Here is a 19,323-nt window from a genome sequence, read left to right on the forward strand (position 1 = left end):
ACGCTCTTCACATGACTACGGAAAGAATCTATAACGTCATCAAAATGCGCTATGTTGTTATTCCAGCACGAGCGTTTTAACAGCTATAAGAAATAGGTTAAAGTTAAATAGTTAAATACATCTCGAAATAGCTAAACTAATCAAATGAATTTCTCTTGCTAAATAGAGTTTCCAAAAACGCTGGTATCTGCTCACATAGTTTTAACTGGCTCGCTGGCAAGCTTGAACCGAAAACTCTGTTACAACCACATTCTGCAATTGTTAGCTAGCAAGCTACAATAAATTAGAGCTCCACATAGCTTGCTAACTCGCGCAACTCGACCATGTGCCAGGTTGATGAGGAATACAATGGACAGCTAGATCACAGAGTGACCCCACGGTAAACTATTTGCCCATTTAACAGCTAGATTACCCAGTTGCTTTAGCTGCAGTCAAGCTAATGTAGCTAACCTTAGCTTCGCTACTTAAAGTTTTGTCTGCTATAGCAACTGCTTCCAACCGCTCACAATACATTTTTTATCGCAGTGTCTCCAAGAAGTGTGTCAAATGCAAAGAAAATACAACTGTATTGATCATCCGTGCTGGAGATGCATTTTGCAGGTAACGTTACTTGCAAAAATAAGTTCAATTATCACAAACTTGATGTATTTGTCTCAAGAACTGATCCCACAGAATGTACTGCAAAATGAGTGCTAATTTATAGTTAGTTGTGCATTTTTTGCTCTCATTGTCAGCACATATGCTCTTTGTAGCTAAGCTACCCAAGCGGAAAAGTAATGCATTTATTTGGGTATGTCTTCTGGCCAGGGGCTGCTTCAAGGAGTACTTCATACACAAGTTCCGGGCCATGCTGGGAAAGAACCGGGTCATTTTCCCAGGAGAGAAGGTATTGAATATCCATCTCTAACATGTTTGTAACGTCTTACATAAATCAAACAACTGAGCTGGCATTGTTTCTCTATCGTAGGTTCTTCTTGCAGTGTCTGGAGGGCCAGCCTCTAGCTCCATGCTGTCACAGGTTCAAGAGGTAGTTGGGTCAATGTCTTCCTAGATGTGTAGTCACACTGTATGTTGCAATTACTGAAATATCACAGGGCTGACATTTTAGATGTAACTCATTAACAGTGTCTTCAAATTATTAAGGGTTTCAAACTGTTTTTGTTTTTTGAGTGAAAATGAACAATTTTCTTCTCTCAGGGTTTGAGTCGAGACGCACCCAAGAAGTTGAGATTTGTCCCCGGAATTATCTACATAGATGGTAATGCACAGATGCTCATCGCTGCTCTTTGGCAATTATTTTTTTATTTTGTCACTTAGCAGGTGGTTCTGGCCCATTAGACTAGCTCATGTGTGATGATTGTCTATTACTGTATCTTGACAGAGGGCGGTGCCAGTGGTCAAAGCATGGAAGAGCGGAAGAGGGCAGTGGCTCAACTGGAGTCAGTTTTCAGAGCCACTAATTACCATTACCACATAGTCCACCTGGAGCAGGTGAGCTGCCAAGAGATGGGTCAGAATTTTTTTTTTGTACTTCTGTCTAGGATGTGAGACTGAGCTTTGATCATTGGAATTAAATATGTACCGGAATTAAATATGTACAGTGCCTTCGGAAAGTATTCAGACCCCTTGACGTTTTCCACATTTTGTTACGTTAGAGCATGGGTGTCAAACTCTGGTAATTATATTTGGCCCGCGAGACAATACCAAATTACTACTAGAGCTGGCCCGCCGGTATTATACAGCGCATTCACCACTAATACTACGAATCCCATAATGCTCTGCTGTTTTCGCGCGCCAATCAGGACAGGACCCAGAAACACTCTCTCCTCTGTGACAGTAGTCATAGCAACATAGACGCTACAACTGTCAGCGAGCTAACCCTTCCCAAAAATGGCGAAAAGAAAGGCAGAAAACAGGAGCTTTCTGGACAAGTGGGAGGCAGAATATCTGTTTACATATGTAAAAGACAAACCTGTTTGTCTTGTTTGTGGAGTCAATGTGGCTGTAAGTAAGGAGTACAACATTAGACGACACTATGAAACGAAACACCATGACAAATACAAGGACCTGGACATGACTCAAAGGAGCCAGAAAGTAGAGGAGATGAAAAGAAGTTTGGTTTCACAACAGAATATGTTTAAAAAAGCCACATCACAAAGCGAGGCTGCTGTAAAGGCTAGTTATATAGTGGCAGCAGAGATCGCAAAAGTGCATGATGAAGGTTTGTGACCTCGTATGCCCAGAGAAAAAACAAGCATTTTCAAACGTGAGCCTGAGCAGGAACACAGTAGCTGATCGCACATGTGATCTTGCCACCAATCTGTATGACCAGCTGATGGAAAAGGGAAAAGATTTTGTTGCGTTCTCCCTCGCTGTGGATGAGAGCTGCGACGCATCTGATACTGCTCAGCTGTCAGTCTTCATCCGTGGAGTGGACTCAAATCTGTGTGTTACGGAGCAGCTATTAGGATTCAAATCAATGCATGGCACAACCACAGGAAAGGAAATCTTTGAGGAGGTTTCCAAATGTGTAACTGAAATAAAGCTGCCGTGGGATAAACTCGTTGGATTAACGACAGATGGTGCGCCAGCGATGTGCGGTAAAAAGAGTGGACTGGTGGGCATGGTTCGGGAGAAGATGCGGGAAGAGAACTGTGCAGGTGAGCTAACTGTTTACCACTGCATCATACATCAGGAAGCACTGTGTGCCAAAGCCCTAAAGATGGAACATGTTATGACCACAGTAACACAGGTAGTTAACTTTATAAGAGCCAAAGGTCTAAATCACAGCCAGTTTAAATCTTTTCTGGAGGAGTGTGGTTCGGAATACGCAGACGTGCCGTATCACACAGAGGTGAGATGGCTAAGCAGAGGAAAAGTACTGAACAGATGTTTCGAGCTGCGTGAGGAAATATGTCAATTCCTGGAAACCAAAAGGGAAGGATACAGCAGAGCTCCGGGAGCAAAAGTTCCTGTGTGAGCTGGCCTTTCTCTGTGACATCTCGAGCCATCTCGATGCGCTGAACCTGCAGCTTCAGGGGCGGGGGCGCATCATCACAGACATGTACGCTGCAGTGAGGGCCTTCAAAACTAAACTGTGCCTGTGGGAGAATCAGATGCTGCAAGGAAACCCTTGCCATTTTCCCTGCTGCCAATCCATAAAAGCGCAGATCTCTACCGCCGTGTTCCCATGCGCACAGTTTGCTGAAAAACTCAGTGTTCTCGCCGCTGAGTTTAGCCGGCGATTTTCCGACTTCGATGCCCAGAAATGCAAGTTTGAACTGCTTAGTAATCCCTTCGCAGTTGATGTGGAAAATGCACCAACCAACATCCAAATGGAGCTGATTGAACTCCAGTGCAACGACACGCTGAAGTCAAAGTATGATGCTGTGGGCGCCGCACAGTTTCCACGGTTCATCCCTGACACAATGCCTCAGCTCCGCACCCAAGCTGCTCAGATGCTCTCCATGTTCGGCAGCACTTATCTATGCGAGCAACTTTTCTCCTCGATGAAGATGACCAAAACAACTCACAGGAGACGTCTGACTGATGAACATCTTCGCTCGATACTGAGGATTTCTTCAGCTCAGAGCTTGAGCCCAGACATTGATGAACTAGCATCCAAGAAGAGATGCCAGGTATCTGGCTTGGGCACATCAGATTAGACCAGTGTGCAATAATTAACGTTTTCTTTATGCACTTTTTCTTGCTACAAGGCATGGGCTTGAATGGTTGATTGATTTATTATCATTTTATTTGTAAAATTATTAGCCAGTGGAAAAAGTTTATTTTGGTATTTAAATCAGAAGGCTGCAAATAGAAAAGAGGCATACAATTTTTATTTAAATTTTATTTATTTAATAAATGAATGCCATTGATGTGTTTTTTCATTTGAAATTCGATTTTGCATGTCTCCACTATTAAATTATATATTGTATGGTAATAAGCGATGCTTGTTCCATATTCAATGTTAAAGCAAAACTTGTTTGGGTCCATATTAAAAGGTTAATTTGTTCAATGTTGGCCCGTGACTTTGTTCAGGTTTTACATTTTGGCCCACTGGGTATTTGAGTTTGACACCCCTGCGTTAGAGCCTTATTCAAAAAGGTGTATTAAAAATAAAAATAAAAAATAAATCCTCAGCAATCTACACACAATATCCCATAATGACAAAGCAAAAACAGGTTTTTAAATATTTTTGCAAATGTAAAAAAACAGGTACTTTATTTACATAATCGAGGCCGTCATTGTAAATAAGAATTTAACCGACTTGCCTAGTTAAATAATGGTAAAATAAAAAAAGATGAACGGAGCAAAGTACAGAGAGATCCTTGATGAAAACCTGCTCAGGACCTCAGACTAGGGCAAAGGTTCACCTTCCAACAGAACAATGACCCTAAGCACACAGCCAAGACAACACAGGAGTGGTTTCGGGACAAGTCTCTGAATGTCCTTGAGTGGCTGAGCCAGAGCCCAGACTTGAACTCGATCTAACATCTCTGGAGTGACTTGAAAATAGCTGTGTAGCGACGCTCCCCATCCAACCTGACAGAGCTTGAGAGGATCTGCAGAGAAGAATGTGAGAAACTCCCAAAATACAGGTGTGCCAACCTTGTAGCATCATACCCAAGAAGACTCTGCTGTAAATCACTGCCAAAGGTGCTTAAACAAAGTACTGAGTAAAGGGTCTGAATACTTATGTAAATGTAATATTTCAGTTTTTTTTTATATATATAAACATTTGCAAAAATTTCAAAGCCTATTTTCGCTTTGTCATATTATGGGGTATTGTGTGTAGATTGATGAGAAGAAAATAAAAAACGATTCAATCAATTTTAGATTAAGGCTGTAACATAAAAAGTCAAGGGGGCTGAATACTTTCCAAAGGCACTGTATTATAGCTTGTCATTATTTAGAGCAGGTATTCCCCAAGTCTTTTGTTTTGTTTTGTAAAAAAAAAAATCTTCATTTTCAAACAGTCATGTATATTTTCCAACGGGGCTATACATTTGGTGTTTTTTTTCCCCCCTCGCCTGAGTAGCCTCGTTTCACTGCCAAAAATAAAATCAAACCATCTAGTGTCAGCGAAATAACGACACAATGTCAAATACAGATAGCCTAGTAATTAACATCCAATCACATTAACTGTAACTCTCTCACGGGAATTCCACTAACGGTCCATGTGTAGCCAAACGTAACTGCTGCTCATGTTGATATCTGTACTGATGGCGCAAAAGCCATGACACATAGTGGAGAGGTAACGAGCGTGCAAGCAGTTGTAAGAGCTCTTTGTCACTTCCCACGAACCAGGTTGTGACAAACTCATGCTCATTCTTATGTATAATAAATGTATCGTATAGTGTGTGTGTGGGAGGCTTACAATGATTTGAGAGTGCGCTGACCCTGGTGCTAGAGGGGGTACGCAGCTGGAGGTTGAATGTTTTGAAGGGGTACGGGACTATAAAAAGTTTGGGAACCACTGATTTCAAACATATGGTTGCACCATCATGTCTTATTGTCTTTCGCTTCCCATGGTGTTTCAGGTACTCAGTCTCCCCAGCTCCGTGCTAGAGGCAGGATCCTCGGCAACGGAAAAACCTCAGACTGGGTCGAGTTATAAAGCTGCTGTGGACCACTTCATCCCGACCAGGAAGAACCAGAACCAGCACCCAGACCTCTCTGTGGAGAATGCCCAGAGTCTCCTGTCCAATCTGAGCATGCAGGAGGTCCAGAATGGAGTAACCAGCCCCATCACCCATGAACACACCCAAGCCCTTCAGAGACTGTTTGCCTCTGTGAGGACGCCGACAGCCAAAGAGGATTTGCTACATACACTGAGGTGAGAGATTAGACAGTATCTCTGAGACATGCCATTTACATATCCAAGCATATGGGGGATGAACATGTATGAAATGCTTCTGAAGGTCTAGTTTGTGTAAAGGCCATTTCTGACAGGTGTAACGTGTGCCTTTGTCCAGGCAGCACCTGATTCTCCACACAGCGAGGACGCAGGGCTACACCAAGGTGATGATGGGGGACAGCTGCTCCCGCCTGGCCATCAAACTACTCAGCAACATCTCTCTGGGGCGAGGGGCATCGCTGGCAACAGACACGGTGAGGGGAAAAAGACCTCCCCTCTTTCAGCTGTAAAATAGTGAACATGATGTTTATGCCCCTCCGTTGCAATATTTAAAGTACCGTTCGAAAGCATCAACGTAGCATTACCCCACGTAGGCATACATTGCGTATTGAGCTCTGGCAGCAGCAGCTGTGTCATTTTGAAATGTTGCTATGTTCTCAGGGCTTCTCAGATCCTCGCCACGGAGACGTGGTCATTGTCAGACCCATGAGGGACTACTCCTCTAAAGAAATAGCCTATTACAACAGAATGTTTGACATCCCCTCCGTCTTTATCCCTGGCCTGGACTCTAAGGTGATAGTCGACTGTGTTCTGATTACTACCATTGTTGTCCAGTGTGGTACTGTGTGCCCAGCCAGTATTCTTTTCAAGAGTATTTTAAGAGTTTTCCTCACTGCCTCTTCCAGGCACAAGACAAGGCCAGCATCCAGCGCTTGACAGAGAGCTTTGTCACCAAACTCCAGACGGACTTCCCCTCTACTGTCAGCACAATCTACAGGTGAGGATGGGTAGCACAAGAAGGCACACTAGGAACCAGTTGTAAGAGCGACTTCTATATGGTGCAGTATTTGTAAAGAAAATAGTGGTTGTGTAGGGTTAAAGTAGATTTTTGGGGGTCTTCTAAAGAACCCCACCATTGATTGTTGTTATTAGTTTGCTTACGTGCCATTGTACCTATGCTCACTGTATAGCTGAATATTGAGGACTCGGTCTGTGTCTCTGCCAAAACCCGCAGCCCGGCGTCTGTGAGAGAAGGGACCGAGGGGGATAGCGAGACCCAGAGAGACGGCGTCTGTTTTTCTCTGAAACAAGGGCAGATTTGCATACTGCTGAGACAGGTTCTCAGAAACCTTGTTGAATAACTTGTGTTTTTAGCTGCACATGCAGGTTTTGACATAGGAGATCCTTTTGTTTGGGGCAGAACTCAGGAGAGACACCAGTTGTATGTTTGATCTTTGACTTCTGTCTACAGCTGTATTTTGATCAAAATTGTTATGATTTATAAGTGCACGTTTTGCGTGTTCCTTATTTAAGTAAATAACAGAGACCAGAAAAGTGGAACCAACAGTTGAAAGGGGATTTTGTTAAAAGAAGGATACTATATCAATCTTAAGTGAGCCTGTTATGCATCTAGACTCGTGTGAAGAAAGCTGTTGATAATGTTTGAGGATTTTGGTATTGAACACCTGTGATGGTTGTCCTCCAGGACCAGTGAGAAGCTCCACACAGCATGTCCCCCTCAGAACACCAACACACAACTCTCTGCTAAGTGCCTACTGTGTGTCTGTGCCTTGGACACTAAACTAGGTGAGTCACACTACCAATGTACTAAGATGGCATCACATCACGGAAATGTACTGTACTCACTAAATAAAAATACATGTCATTTTGTACTGAAACAAGTTGTATTTTTCATTTAAATTGTAATACCCTAATCACGTAAATACAGTGCCTTGCGAAAGTATTCGGCCCCCTTGAACTTTGCGACCTTTTGCCACATTTCAGGCTTCAAACATAAAGATATAAAACTGTATTTTTTTGTGAAGAATCAACAACAAGTGGGACACAATCATGAAGTGGAACAACATTTATTGGATATTTCAAACTTTTTTAACAAATCAAAAACTGAAAAATTGGGCGTGCAAAATTATTCAGCCCCTTTACTTTCAGTGCAGCAAACTCTCTCCAGAAGTTCAGTGAGGATCTCTGAATGATCCAATGTTGACCTAAATGACTAATGATGATAAATACAATCCACCTGTGTGTAATCAAGTCTCCGTATAAATGCACCTGCACTGTGATAGTCTCAGAGGTCCGTCAAAAGCGCAGAGAGCATCATGAAGAACAAGGAACACACCAGGCAGGTCCGAGATACTGTTGTGAAGAAGTTTAAAGCCGGATTTGGATACAAAAAGATTTCCCAAGCTTCAAACATCCCAAGGAGCACTGTGCAAGCGATAATATTGAAATGGAAGGAGTATCAGACCACTGCAAATCTACCAAGACCTGGCCGTTCCTCTAAACTTTCAGCTCATACAAGGAGAAGACTGATCAGAGATGCATCCAAGAGGCCCATGATCACTCTGGATGAACTGCAGAGATCTACAGCTGAGGTGGGAGACTCTGTCCATAGGACAACAATCAGTCGTATATTGCACAAATCTGGCTTTTATGGAAGAGTGGCAAGAAGAAAGCCATTTCTTAAAGATATCCATAAAAAGTGTTGTTTAAAGTTTGCCACAAGCCACCTGAGAGACACACCAAACATGTGGAAGAAGGTGCTCTGGTCAGATGAAACCAAAATTGAACTTTTTGGCAACAATGCAAAACGTTATGTTTGGCGTAAAAGCAACACAGCTGAACACACCATCCCCACTGTCAAACATGGTGGTGGCAGCATCATGGTTTGGGCCTGCTTTTCTTCAGCAGGGACAGGGAAGGGTTAAAATTGATGGGAAGATGGATGGAGCCAAATACAGGACCATTCTGGAAGAAAACCTGATGGAGTCTGCAAAAGACCTGAGACTGGGACGGAGATTTGTCTTCCAACAAGACAATGATCCAAAACATAAAGCAAAATCTACAATGGAATGGTTCAAAAATAAACATATCCAGGTGTTAGAATGGCCAAGTCAAAGTCCAGACCTGAATCCAATCGAGAATCTGTGGAAAGAACTGAAAACTGCTGTTCACAAATGCTCTCCATCCAACCTCACTGAGCTCGAACTGTTTTGCAAGGAGGAATGGGAAAAAATGTCAGTCTCTAGATGTGCAAAACTGATAGAGACATACCCCAAGCGACTTACAGCTGTAATCGCAGCAAAAGGTGGCGCTACAAAGTATTAACTTAAGGGGGCTGAATAATTTTGCACGCCCAAATTTTCAGTTTTTGATTTGTTAAAAAAGTTTGAAATATCCAATAAATGTCGTTCCACTTCATGATTGTGTCCCACTTGTTGTTGATTCTTCACAAAAAAATACAGTTTTATATCTTTATGTTTGAAGCCTGAAATGTGGCAAAAGGTCGCAAAGTTCAAGGGGGCCGAATACTTTCGCAAGGCACTGTATCTCTTATCTCTACCTATCCCCCCCTCTCTCTGCCTCCCCCTGTACTGTAGAGGAGTTCTCTGCCTACCAGGCCACACTGATCTCAGAGCAGCTGTCTCAGAGGCGGGGCCCAGGCCCTGAGTTCACCCCTGGTACAGCAGCAGCTCCAGGTTCGCCTCCAGCCTCCTCGGCAGGACAGGACCACTCCTCTGGAGGGGGCCAGAGTCAGGGGTGTGAGACTGGAGATGGGGGCTGCTGCTCCTCTGCTAAGTCAGTAGGCATTCATGTCTAATATTGCATTGCACCCCTCCCCCTTTTCCCCTCAGAACAGCCTCACTTCGTTGGGGGCATGGACTCTACAAGGTGTCGAAAGCGTTCCACAGGGATGCTGGCCCATGTTGACTCCAATGCTTCCCACAGTTGTCAAGTTGCCTGGATGTCCTTTGGGTGGTGGACCATTCTTGATACACACGGGGAACTGTTCAGTTAGAACCCAGCAGCGGTACAGTTCTTGACAAACTCAAACAGGTGCGCCTGGCACCTACTACCATACCCCGTTCAAAGGCACTGAAATCTAGTCGTGCCCATTCAGCCTTTGAATGGCACACATACATGTCTAAATTGTCTCAAGGCTTAAAAATCCTTCCTTAACCTGTCTCCTCCCCTTCATCTCCACTGATTGAAGTGGATTTAACAAGTGACACCATTAAGGGGTCGTAGCTTTCACCTAGTCAGTCAGTCATGGAAAGAGCAGGTGTTGTTCATCTTTTGAACACTGTGTATATTCACATGTTTACATTTTAGGGTGAAGTGCCAAGCAACAGCTTGTACAGGAGGCTAAGAGCTAAGAGCAACAGCTTGTGTAAGAGGCTGTGTTTAATTTGGGATGTTGATCCTATTGAATGAATAGAATACTGTGTGTGTTCTTTCAGGGAGCCAGAGACGGTGGATCTTAAAAGCCTGTTGTGTTACAGTTGTAGACTGACCATCAAAGACATGGTAAGGGGAAGGACATCCATCACTTCACATTACTCCTAAACATGACCAAGATAATCTTTACAAAGACTACAGCAGGACAATGTGAACCATGGCTTTTCTCTGTTCTACAGACTGCATTAGATGCCCTTCCCCAGTACATACTGTCAGAGGCTGAGAGGAGACGGTGAGATTAAAACTACATTCTTTACTCAAAAACAAGAAAAACTTGTGAAATAGTTAATTTCCCTGTAATGTCTGCATAGAATATTGAGTTATTACCAGTAGAATTGCACATCCTTCTATTTACCTTGTTACTTCTCTTTATGGACTTGTCTAGGTCTCAGATGAGGGAGGAGATCAGTGAGTTCCTGCTAGATGAGGAAGAGAATGAAGCCATCCCGAGGGTCAATGGGTCATAGTGACTGGACACCGTCCATCGGCACTGCAGTGACACTGTTCCCTTGGCAACTATACAGCCAAGGCTGTTTGTCACAATATAAACAAATACCAATTGCTTGTATAATTTGTTTTCAGTCAGTTTATTCATTATTTGTCTATAAGACAACTATAGACAGTTTAAATCAATCTTAACTGCACCCAAAATGATTTGTACAAGGCACTGCTTGGTGGTGAATCTAACATTGATTCAGGTCTAACTAATGAATTGAATATATGATGCTGAAACAATTTGTTTTTCCATGTCAGGAATGAGAAGGATCATTTATTTGTACACATGAACAATATTTTCATTGGTTTAGGAGCTGAATCACATTATATTGGAAATAGAAATGATTATTCTTCCACAACAGAGATCCCATAGCAACAACCTACATGGTTCTACATTAGAACTCCCATCAGCATCACACAGGTTCTCTGAAAATGAGAGCAAACATATGGCAATAAAGTAAAACACATGTTTATTAAAGTTAGGAAAGGTTTTGGTTTTACGTTTTTGCATATAGATTTATGCATATTGGCAACTACTCAAGCAATGGTTGAACCATATTGTAACAGTTCAGAAAAAAAGATTTAAGGCACAATGGTAGATGTGTTTCCTGTATAGTGTCACAATTTGTCAAACTACTCTAGCACAACATTTTCTAGAGATGGGGCTAATGTTGCCTTATGCATTAGTCCAGCATGGAGACATTTTGTATGCTTCAGTCTTTACTCTGTACAGTGTCGCTATACTCTCATTTAACCACAATATATTTTACACTTGTAAAAAATTTAAGATTCAAGTCTTGCCATCAATAAGCCTGTAACTTGTTGCAATGTACAAAGTTAGCTTTCCTCCCAACTGAAGTGTTTCAATTTGTAAACAGTTTGAGTAAGATTCAGAGATTTGGCTGAATATGATCTAATAATGTTTTGATTAGATACAAACACCCTACTTTGGGTCCTTTTTCTCTCAAATTGGCCCCTTTGGCGCTGCATTAGTCCACACTGTGCTGGTCAGCGTAGTGAGGATCCAGCCTGTGATCTGTCTGGTGGCCTGGCTCTTCATTAAGGGGTAGTGTCTGTAGGTCGAGCCGGCCATCACACCTCATTCAGAAGCCGATCTTTCTGTTGGAACACAGGCAATAAGACAAGAGGAGCCTGGTTTTTGTCTGTGGGCAAAGTGCAAAGCATCTAACCTGCCCTTCTGATTGGAGAGGCCTAGCCAATCCTTCCATAACCAGGGGACAGGCACTGGAGCAGACCCTTGGCCGTCACACAGCCTCTGGCTCACTGTCTTCTCAGTACAGCCCACCAGCAGAGGCAAATAGCACTCTTTAGTGTACAGAAACAGACAAAACATCCCTTTCTCCCTGGTTAAGAGAAGGGGTTAGTGCACAGTGAAACTAGACCCACTGGAGCTAGCATTGGGTCTTTTAGAAGAAGACCAGGTAGAGGCACCCCTGTGTGTGAGACAGCCCCAACCAGGGGTGCTCTGGATGGGACAGGACAGCTGGGGGGAGGGGGGCTAGCGATTGTCACTTGATAGCTTGTCTCTTGTCCACTTAATCATAGTCTCTGGTGAGCGGTAGAGGAAGATTAGTTTGGAGTAGAGCTCCTCTTCCAGCTCTAGCTCTCCTGTCTCCCTGACCAGGAAGATGTCTGTGCACAGCTTGAGGATACGGTTAACACAGGGCAGCTCCTCAAACATAATGGAGTGCGAGATCTCACTGAAGAAGCCCCTCACAAACTTCCCGATCACCAGCACCACAGACACGTACAGACCCATGATCCTGCAACAGAGAACAAGTGTAGAATGAGCATAATTGAACATAGACCTCTCTTCTATTCAAAATACAGTCATTTCCCACTCAATAGTTTGAATGTAAATCGAGTGTATTAGATTAGCTGGACTTGGCTACCATTGAGGAGACCGGTAGGCACAGATCCTTACCCATATCCAGCCAGGAAACCTAGGCTGGGGGGGCTGACTTTGTCGTTGAAGATGACCATGGGAAGGACGCCGCAGGCCCCTGTGGACGGAGGACAGTCGGCGATGCTGATGTCCCACCACTCCTGGGCCCCACGGGTGCTGTTCAGAGAGCGGTCCCTCATCAGAGACAGTGTTACATCCTGGTAGCCCTCCTCGTCACCTGCAACATAACATGGTGTCAGAGAGACAGTAACACAGACTGACTGCCTATGTTTCAGCTTTGAGCTTCCTTATAGACGGGTTGGTTGTCTAGTAACAAAACCGATGCGTGCGCAACTATGGGGCAAAACAGACGGAGTTGGCTTAGATTGTTGACAACATGTCAACTATATATATCGCCTCCAATGTTTATTGAAAAAAGAAAGAAAGCTGAACAATGAGCACTTGTCTGTCAAATAAGTCGTCACAGCTAGCACATTTTTGCCATATTAGTTGACGTGACATCAGACAAAACATGACATGGTATCAAGAACAATATCAAACAAGCTGAAACGAGACACTTACGATTCACCACAGGGCAGTTTCTTGTCATTGTTGCTAGGTATCTGGCCATCCAGAACCACAACAACACACTGCCTTCTGCCCCTTTGAAGCGTGTGCATCGTTCTCGTGACGTTGTCAGCTAACCCGTCTATATTTCTAGTACTGTGGCAAGAAGGATGTTTATACAGAAAAGCCGCTCTGACCTTCATACAGCTGGTCGACTGGTTTGGCCTCGGCTCCGTTCGGTGCTCGGATATAGTTGGGGAACATGTGAGGCACACGTCTGATAAAAAAACAGATCATGTCAAACAGAATTCAGGACAGGATTTCAAACAACAGAAATGTAAATACTACATTTGACTTTGAACGGAGAGCAGAACATACACAGGGTCTGTGCGGTTCCCCACTAGCAGTGAAGCCAGGTCTGCTCTGACCGGGTTGCCTGGATCCAGATCGATGGAGTACTTGTCAGATGTGTGCTCCACAGTGCCGCCCTTGCCAAGGTCCCTGAAGAAAGAGACAGACAAACATATCTGAAATATAGAAAACCACAGGGCAACTACTTGAAACCACACACAAACAGCAGCATACACATACAGGTGCACACACACCCATGCACACACACACCACACCCAGCTGACCTCTGGAAGGTCCAGGCCAGGCGTAGGGTCATGTCCACAGGGCTGCCCAGCAGCTCCTTGACCACCTCCTGTCGACTGGGTGGGCTGATCCTCCACACTGACCCTGAGCTGCCCTCGATCTTAGCTGTCACTATGTCCTCATAGCTGTAGAGGGTGATGAACTGCATAGCCCTCTGCAGGGGACACACGCAGACAGTCAGAAGTTAGAACTGCCTACCGCGGAGGCAAATAGAGAGCAGCAGAGCTCAAGTCCATGTTTGTTGTATTCATCATCCAACAGGGATCACTTACTCACAGTCACACAGTTGTACACAATTAGTTTAATTATACTCTAAAACAGGGTGCACGAGGGAAGGAAATTAGTTGAGCTCTTTACAGTAGAGTTGGAGGTATTATTACGTACAGCATTGTCATAGAAGTTGGTGGTGAGTTTGTTGTAGTCCTCCTCAGTGAAGGACTGAATGGACTGCTGCTGGACACTCATGGTGAACAAGGGCTATGGAGAGGGACAACGGTTAACGTTTCAGTACAACAACTCTAACATGAGCACATTTCAAATGTATCTTCCATAGATTCTCCATTGCTTGCTTTTTAGTGCTGGACTAGACTTGCTGTTGAACATGACTATGGGCAGTATGGGTCTGCTGCCCTTAGAGTGTAAACTGTGCTCACTATAATTCCCCCCAGTAATTACCTCATATCCTCCTAGCTTGACGGTCACTGTGACATCCACAGGGTGATTGACCACGCCCACAACCGATCTGACCAATGAGATGAAGAGCAGCGGGAACCAGATGATGCAGATGAGGAAGAAGATGATGAGTCCTCCCATCCCATACTTCACTATCTTCTTCTTCTTCTGGCCTTTGGGCTGAGGGTATTTCTGCGGATGAAGAGGAACCAGCTGTAAGAACCGCTGGCCTAATCACATACTACAACAGACGGCAAGGGATGTTATCAACTGCATTTGTAACCTAGAGGTCTTTGTACCTTCTCTGTCTCACGGCTGCACTTGATGATGAAGATGTTGGCGTAGATGTCTTCCACACACATCCAGTTGGAGAGGGACAGAGTGGTGTCAGTCCAAACCCAGTCCATCACTGCCCGGAGCTCCACCAGGAAAGGCACCAAGCGGAACCTGAGAGCAGACAGATAGACAATATGACCCTGTATGACCCAACCTCATCCCATCACCTCCCTGAACAGGGAGACTCCCTGACACAAACATATGATATGGTGTGGCAGAGTAGGAGATTATGAATGGACAGACTCACCCTTGGAAGAGGAAGAGGTTGAGGTGGTTGAACTTCTTAGTGAGGAAGTTGCCCAGGATCCGGGTGGGGTAGCCACAGCGGATCTGATAGGCCGACAGGGCAAAGTAGATACACTTGAAGAAGTACCAGAGCTGAGCCACCGAGTTTTGACTGAACATCCTGAGAGGACAGAGGGAGACACCTCAGAGAAATGATGCAATAGGCACAGCGCTTAAGGACTGTCGAACATCACGAAGATAGACAAACATATCGTCCTAAGGGTGATTAAATAGACCAGATGTAATGAGGTGCATCACTCTGCGGACACACCTTCCTCTTCCTCACCTCTCAGTGACAGCAGGCAGGATGAAGAACATCCAGAGGTGGATGCCGAACACCAGGATGATCTGGAAGATGAGCTTGCCCAGGACGGTCTTGCGGAGGTAGAGGGCTCGGTCGATGATCATGGTGCTGAACTGGATGAGCAGCATCACCAGGAAGGCCTCGGGCACCTGGTCCTCTGACAGCGTGGAGGCAATGTCTGCTGCGGCCGAGTGTTTCTGAGGCACAACGGGCGAACCGTTAAGACCACAGAATGCTGTTATAGTGTCTTGTGACCAAGCACAGAGCTTCTAAAGATGGCGTTTTGATGGTTTAAATCGGAATAACATGTAGGGGGTGACGCAACAATGAGTAATACAATATCGGAATTGTTTTGAGAGGTTTGAAAAGTTTGAGAGATTTTGCCAGCGCAGGTATAGGAATAGGTTGTGGGCCAAGAGTGGCCTCGTACACAAAGTGAATTTCATTGCAGTCATGTAAACAGTACTCACTCCAAAGGCCCAGAACCCAAAGACAATGATGATGAAATCCACCACGTCAGTGAGGAACATGAGGGCGTACACATCAGTGGCAGCACGGTACGGCGCATGTAAGATGTCACTGATGAATTCGTGACAAGGCTTGTAGACATCCCGCACACTACAAAGAGGATTGGGGAATCAAATCACCGTCTCAAGATTATAAGAGGTCCACTGATTCGTACATCACAGTAATCGTGTCACAACCAACTACACTTCTAAATGCAAATCAAACCCCACAGAATGATTTACAAACAATAATAACATTATAGAATCCACTTGTTATGTAATTGTGTGACGTCTGTATTGTCTGACGCGCTCTCCAGTGAGTGACTTCTGTGTACTTACGCTGTGATGGTGAGGTGCTTGATCTTCTCTCCCGCTGCTATCAGCTTCTTACTGGCTGCCTCTCTACGCTTATCCTTCTGTTTCTTCTTCTGCTCCTTCTTCTCAGCCTTGATATCTAAGGCTTCTAGGATCCAAACAGAATACAAATCATTTCACTGTAACTCTGAGGAGGGCAGTCATAAGGACACACAAGCCCTTCATTCATGAACGTCTTCATTCTCCCTTCTACTGCTAGTTTCTTTAAGTCACCTTTGCTTAGTTGTTTTTTCTTGCGGAAGCGCATGATGCTGCCCTTCTTCTTGGGTCCCTCCACAGGCAGGCTGGGGGGCGGCTCTGGGGTAGGGGCTACGCTGGTGCTGGGCTCTGGTTCGGGCTCTGGTTCAGGCTCTGGTTCGGCCTTCTGGTTCTTGTCCGGTTTGAGTTCCTCCAGGTCCATGAGGCTGAGTCCTGGGCTGGGATGGACAAGGACCTCCACCCCTTCTCCTCCCTCCTTCTTGTTGGCCTCCTTTGATGGACGCGAGGGCTTCTCCTCCAGAGCACATTCCTGGTCCCACAGGCCATACCGCTGGTGAGAGACAGTGAAGAAACAAAACCGTTATGAGTATTGAATCCAAATCTTGTGGTAAAAACGTATGATCATGAATGCCAAGGCCAACAGAGTCACGGCAGAGAGTTCAATGGTGGGCTGGTATACCTGTAGCAGTGAGCGATGGAAGAAGAGAGCCAGCAGCTGCAGCAGATCATAGCGGATGTAGTTATCAGTCTTCTCCAGGCCCAGGATACGAGGTGGGAAGAAAGGCTTGTCCTCGTTCAGCGTGAGCTCATATACACTGTTCCACGGGAAGAAACCAAACTGGAACAGGTACTTTACCACCACCATGACCTGAGTAGAACCGGAACCAACCAGAACAATGCAGAGGGGAATTCTTTATTTTTTTGTGTTAAAAAAATAAATAAAAATTACCCCTTTTTTCTCCCCAATTTCGTGGTATCCAATTGTTTTAGTAGCTACTATCTTGTCTCATCGCTACAACTCCCGTACGGGCTCGGGAGAGACAAAGGTTGAAAGTCATGCGTCCTCCGATACACAACCCAACCAGCCGCACTGCTTCTTAACACAGCGCGCATCCAACCCGGAAGCCAGCCGCACCAATGTGTCGGAGGCTACACCGTGCACCTGGCAACCTTGGTTAGCGCGCACTTCGCCCGGCCCGCCACAGGAGTCGCTGGTGCGCGATGAGACAAGGACATCCCTACCGACCAAGCCCTCCCTAACCCGGACGACGCTAGGCCAATTGTGCGTCGCCCCACGGACCTCCCGGTCGCGGCCGGTTACGACAGAGCCTGGGCGCAAACCCAGGGACTCTGATGGCACAGCTGGCGCTGCAGTACAGCGCCCTTAACCACTGCGCCACCCGGGAGGCCTGGGAAACATAGTTTAACATAAAGAAACGTATCTGATACATGACCATCTGTTAAATGTTATTTGTATTTATTTTTGTAAAAGCTAACAGCCTGGAACGGGAACAGAGTGGAATAAAGCCCTAAATTAGGCCTGGAAATCTGGAATGCAATTTGGTTTCTACCGTTGGTTTACACCAGGTGTTCAATAAAAAACAGTCTTACACATGACATACTTCACATCTTACGCATGTTTACACCACTTTAGCCAACGAAGGCAAGAGGAGGGAGAAGATAGCATTGCACAGGTGCAGACACTCACCATGTCTCAACAGGCTTGCATAGGTGTGCACTACCATACTACATCGGTGCAACAATAACAATCCATAAAACATAAACATTTTCAAACCAACAACGACCCACCTCAGTGTAGACAATAGCGGTCATCCAGAACTTCTTGGTGGGGCGTGGCACGGCCAGCATGGCCCAGAGGAAGATGAGGATGGGCAGCACCACTGAGATGACAGAGGCCGTCACCATGTTGTTGAGCACGATGATGAAGTAGCACACCAGCTCTGAGTTGGCAGCCAGGAGGTTGTACAGGGCAAACTGCAGCTTCAGCAGACGGTTCTGAGAGGAGTAGAACTCTCTACACTGGACCAGCTCCTCCACAAAGAACTGCCTGAGTTAGAGGTATAGAGACATTGGGGTCAGTACAGTTCATACACGCAGAACATACACACGTGGGGACAGTTGGCAGTCTGAGTCAATCAGGCTTGAAGCTGGAGTCTGTAGCATGTCAACTGTAGAGATCTACTGGGAACATTGTAAGGTGTATGTCAGTACCGGTCAGTGAGCATCTCGCTGGCAGTCCTGGAGTGGCGGTAGCGGCTTATGTGCTGTGGTTCTGGCTCCACCCCCAGCAGCTCCAAAGTGGGCTCTGAACAACACAGGGTGGTGCCGCTATGACGCTCACGCTCGCTCAGCTCACGCTCGCTCAGCTCACACTCACTCAGCTCCTCCAGCTCCAACCCACTACAACATAACACACAGGTAAGCAAAACACTTAACACTGACTGAATTATATACTGAACAAATATATAAATGCAACATGCAACAATTTCAAAGATTTTACAGAGTTACAGTTCATATGAGGAAATCAGTCAATTGAAATAAATGTATTAGGCCCTAATTTGTGGCATTGTGTTGTGTGACAAAACTGCTAATTTTATTGTCCCCTGCACAAGTTGTACCTGTGTAATGATCATGCTGTTTAATCAGCTTCTTGATATGCCACACCTGTCATGTGGATGGATTATCTTGTCAAAGGAGAAATGCTCACTGACAGGGATGTAAACTAATTTGTGCACAAACTTTGAGGGAAATAAGCTTTTTGTGTTCATGGAACATTTCTGGGATCTTTTATTTCAGCTCATGAAACATGGGACCAACATTTTACACTGCGTTTAAACTTTTGTTCAGTGTAGAGCAGGTATTCTCAAACTGGGGTAGGCGCAAAGCCGTCGGGGCTACGCCAAATAAAAATGTGATTAACATTAAAGAATAAAAATAATAATAATAATTAAATGTTTATTTTTTCACAGTTTCAAACAGTCCATGTATATTTTCCAACGGGGCTATACATTTGGCTGAGGTTTTTTCCTCGCCTGAGTAGCCTTGTTTCACTGCCAAAAATAAAATCAAACCATCTAGTGTCAGCGAAATAACGACACAATGTCAA

At 44.9% G+C, this 19,323-nt stretch overlaps 2 protein-coding genes across 4 annotated transcripts in view; one reads left to right on the forward strand and one right to left on the reverse strand.

Moving 5' to 3' along the window:
- The first annotated feature begins 42 nt into the window (after positions 1-42).
- ctu2 (cytosolic thiouridylase subunit 2 homolog (S. pombe)) lies at positions 43-11,114 on the forward strand. 2 transcript variants are annotated; one of them, XR_005039819.1, is made up of 15 exons: positions 43-379; positions 526-600; positions 808-886; positions 968-1,027; positions 1,198-1,258; positions 1,382-1,491; positions 5,544-5,839; positions 5,979-6,114; positions 6,302-6,433; positions 6,547-6,638; positions 7,347-7,447; positions 9,259-9,461; positions 10,120-10,186; positions 10,297-10,349; positions 10,503-11,114. XR_005039819.1 is itself a non-coding variant. In XM_021585998.2 (15 exons), the coding sequence occupies exons 1-15, from the start codon at positions 324-326 to the stop codon at positions 10,582-10,584; spliced, it is 1,599 nt and encodes a 532-aa protein (XP_021441673.2). In that variant the 5' UTR covers positions 44-323; the 3' UTR covers positions 10,585-11,094. The 2 variants fall into 2 exon arrangements, 1 of the variants encoding a protein (XP_021441673.2); XM_021585998.2 differs by having other exon boundaries at positions 44-379; positions 9,259-9,457; positions 10,503-11,094.
- The window catches only part of LOC110506407 (piezo-type mechanosensitive ion channel component 1), a 79,745-nt gene continuing 71,274 nt past the window's right edge, over positions 10,853-19,323 (reverse strand). For both annotated transcript variants that reach the window (XM_036964025.1, XM_036964024.1), the window contains 16 exons: positions 18,429-18,617; positions 18,006-18,264; positions 16,876-17,064; positions 16,431-16,746; positions 16,182-16,305; positions 15,807-15,954; positions 15,319-15,533; positions 14,995-15,153; positions 14,711-14,858; positions 14,415-14,603; positions 14,124-14,216; positions 13,721-13,893; positions 13,464-13,586; positions 13,283-13,362; positions 12,558-12,756; positions 10,853-12,396 (listed from right to left, as the gene is read on the reverse strand). In XM_036964025.1, the coding sequence (XP_036819920.1) occupies positions 12,132-12,396; positions 12,558-12,756; positions 13,283-13,362; positions 13,464-13,586; positions 13,721-13,893; positions 14,124-14,216; positions 14,415-14,603; positions 14,711-14,858; positions 14,995-15,153; positions 15,319-15,533; positions 15,807-15,954; positions 16,182-16,305; positions 16,431-16,746; positions 16,876-17,064; positions 18,006-18,264; positions 18,429-18,617 (2,869 nt within the window). In that variant the 3' untranslated portion in view covers positions 10,853-12,131. The remainder of the gene's footprint in view (positions 12,397-12,557; positions 12,757-13,282; positions 13,363-13,463; positions 13,587-13,720; positions 13,894-14,123; positions 14,217-14,414; positions 14,604-14,710; positions 14,859-14,994; positions 15,154-15,318; positions 15,534-15,806; positions 15,955-16,181; positions 16,306-16,430; positions 16,747-16,875; positions 17,065-18,005; positions 18,265-18,428; positions 18,618-19,323) is intronic.

The sequence above is a fragment of the Oncorhynchus mykiss genome, chromosome 26 (assembly GCF_013265735.2).
Source record: "Oncorhynchus mykiss isolate Arlee chromosome 26, USDA_OmykA_1.1, whole genome shotgun sequence".
In the NCBI taxonomy this organism is placed as follows: Eukaryota; Metazoa; Chordata; class Actinopteri; order Salmoniformes; family Salmonidae; genus Oncorhynchus; species Oncorhynchus mykiss.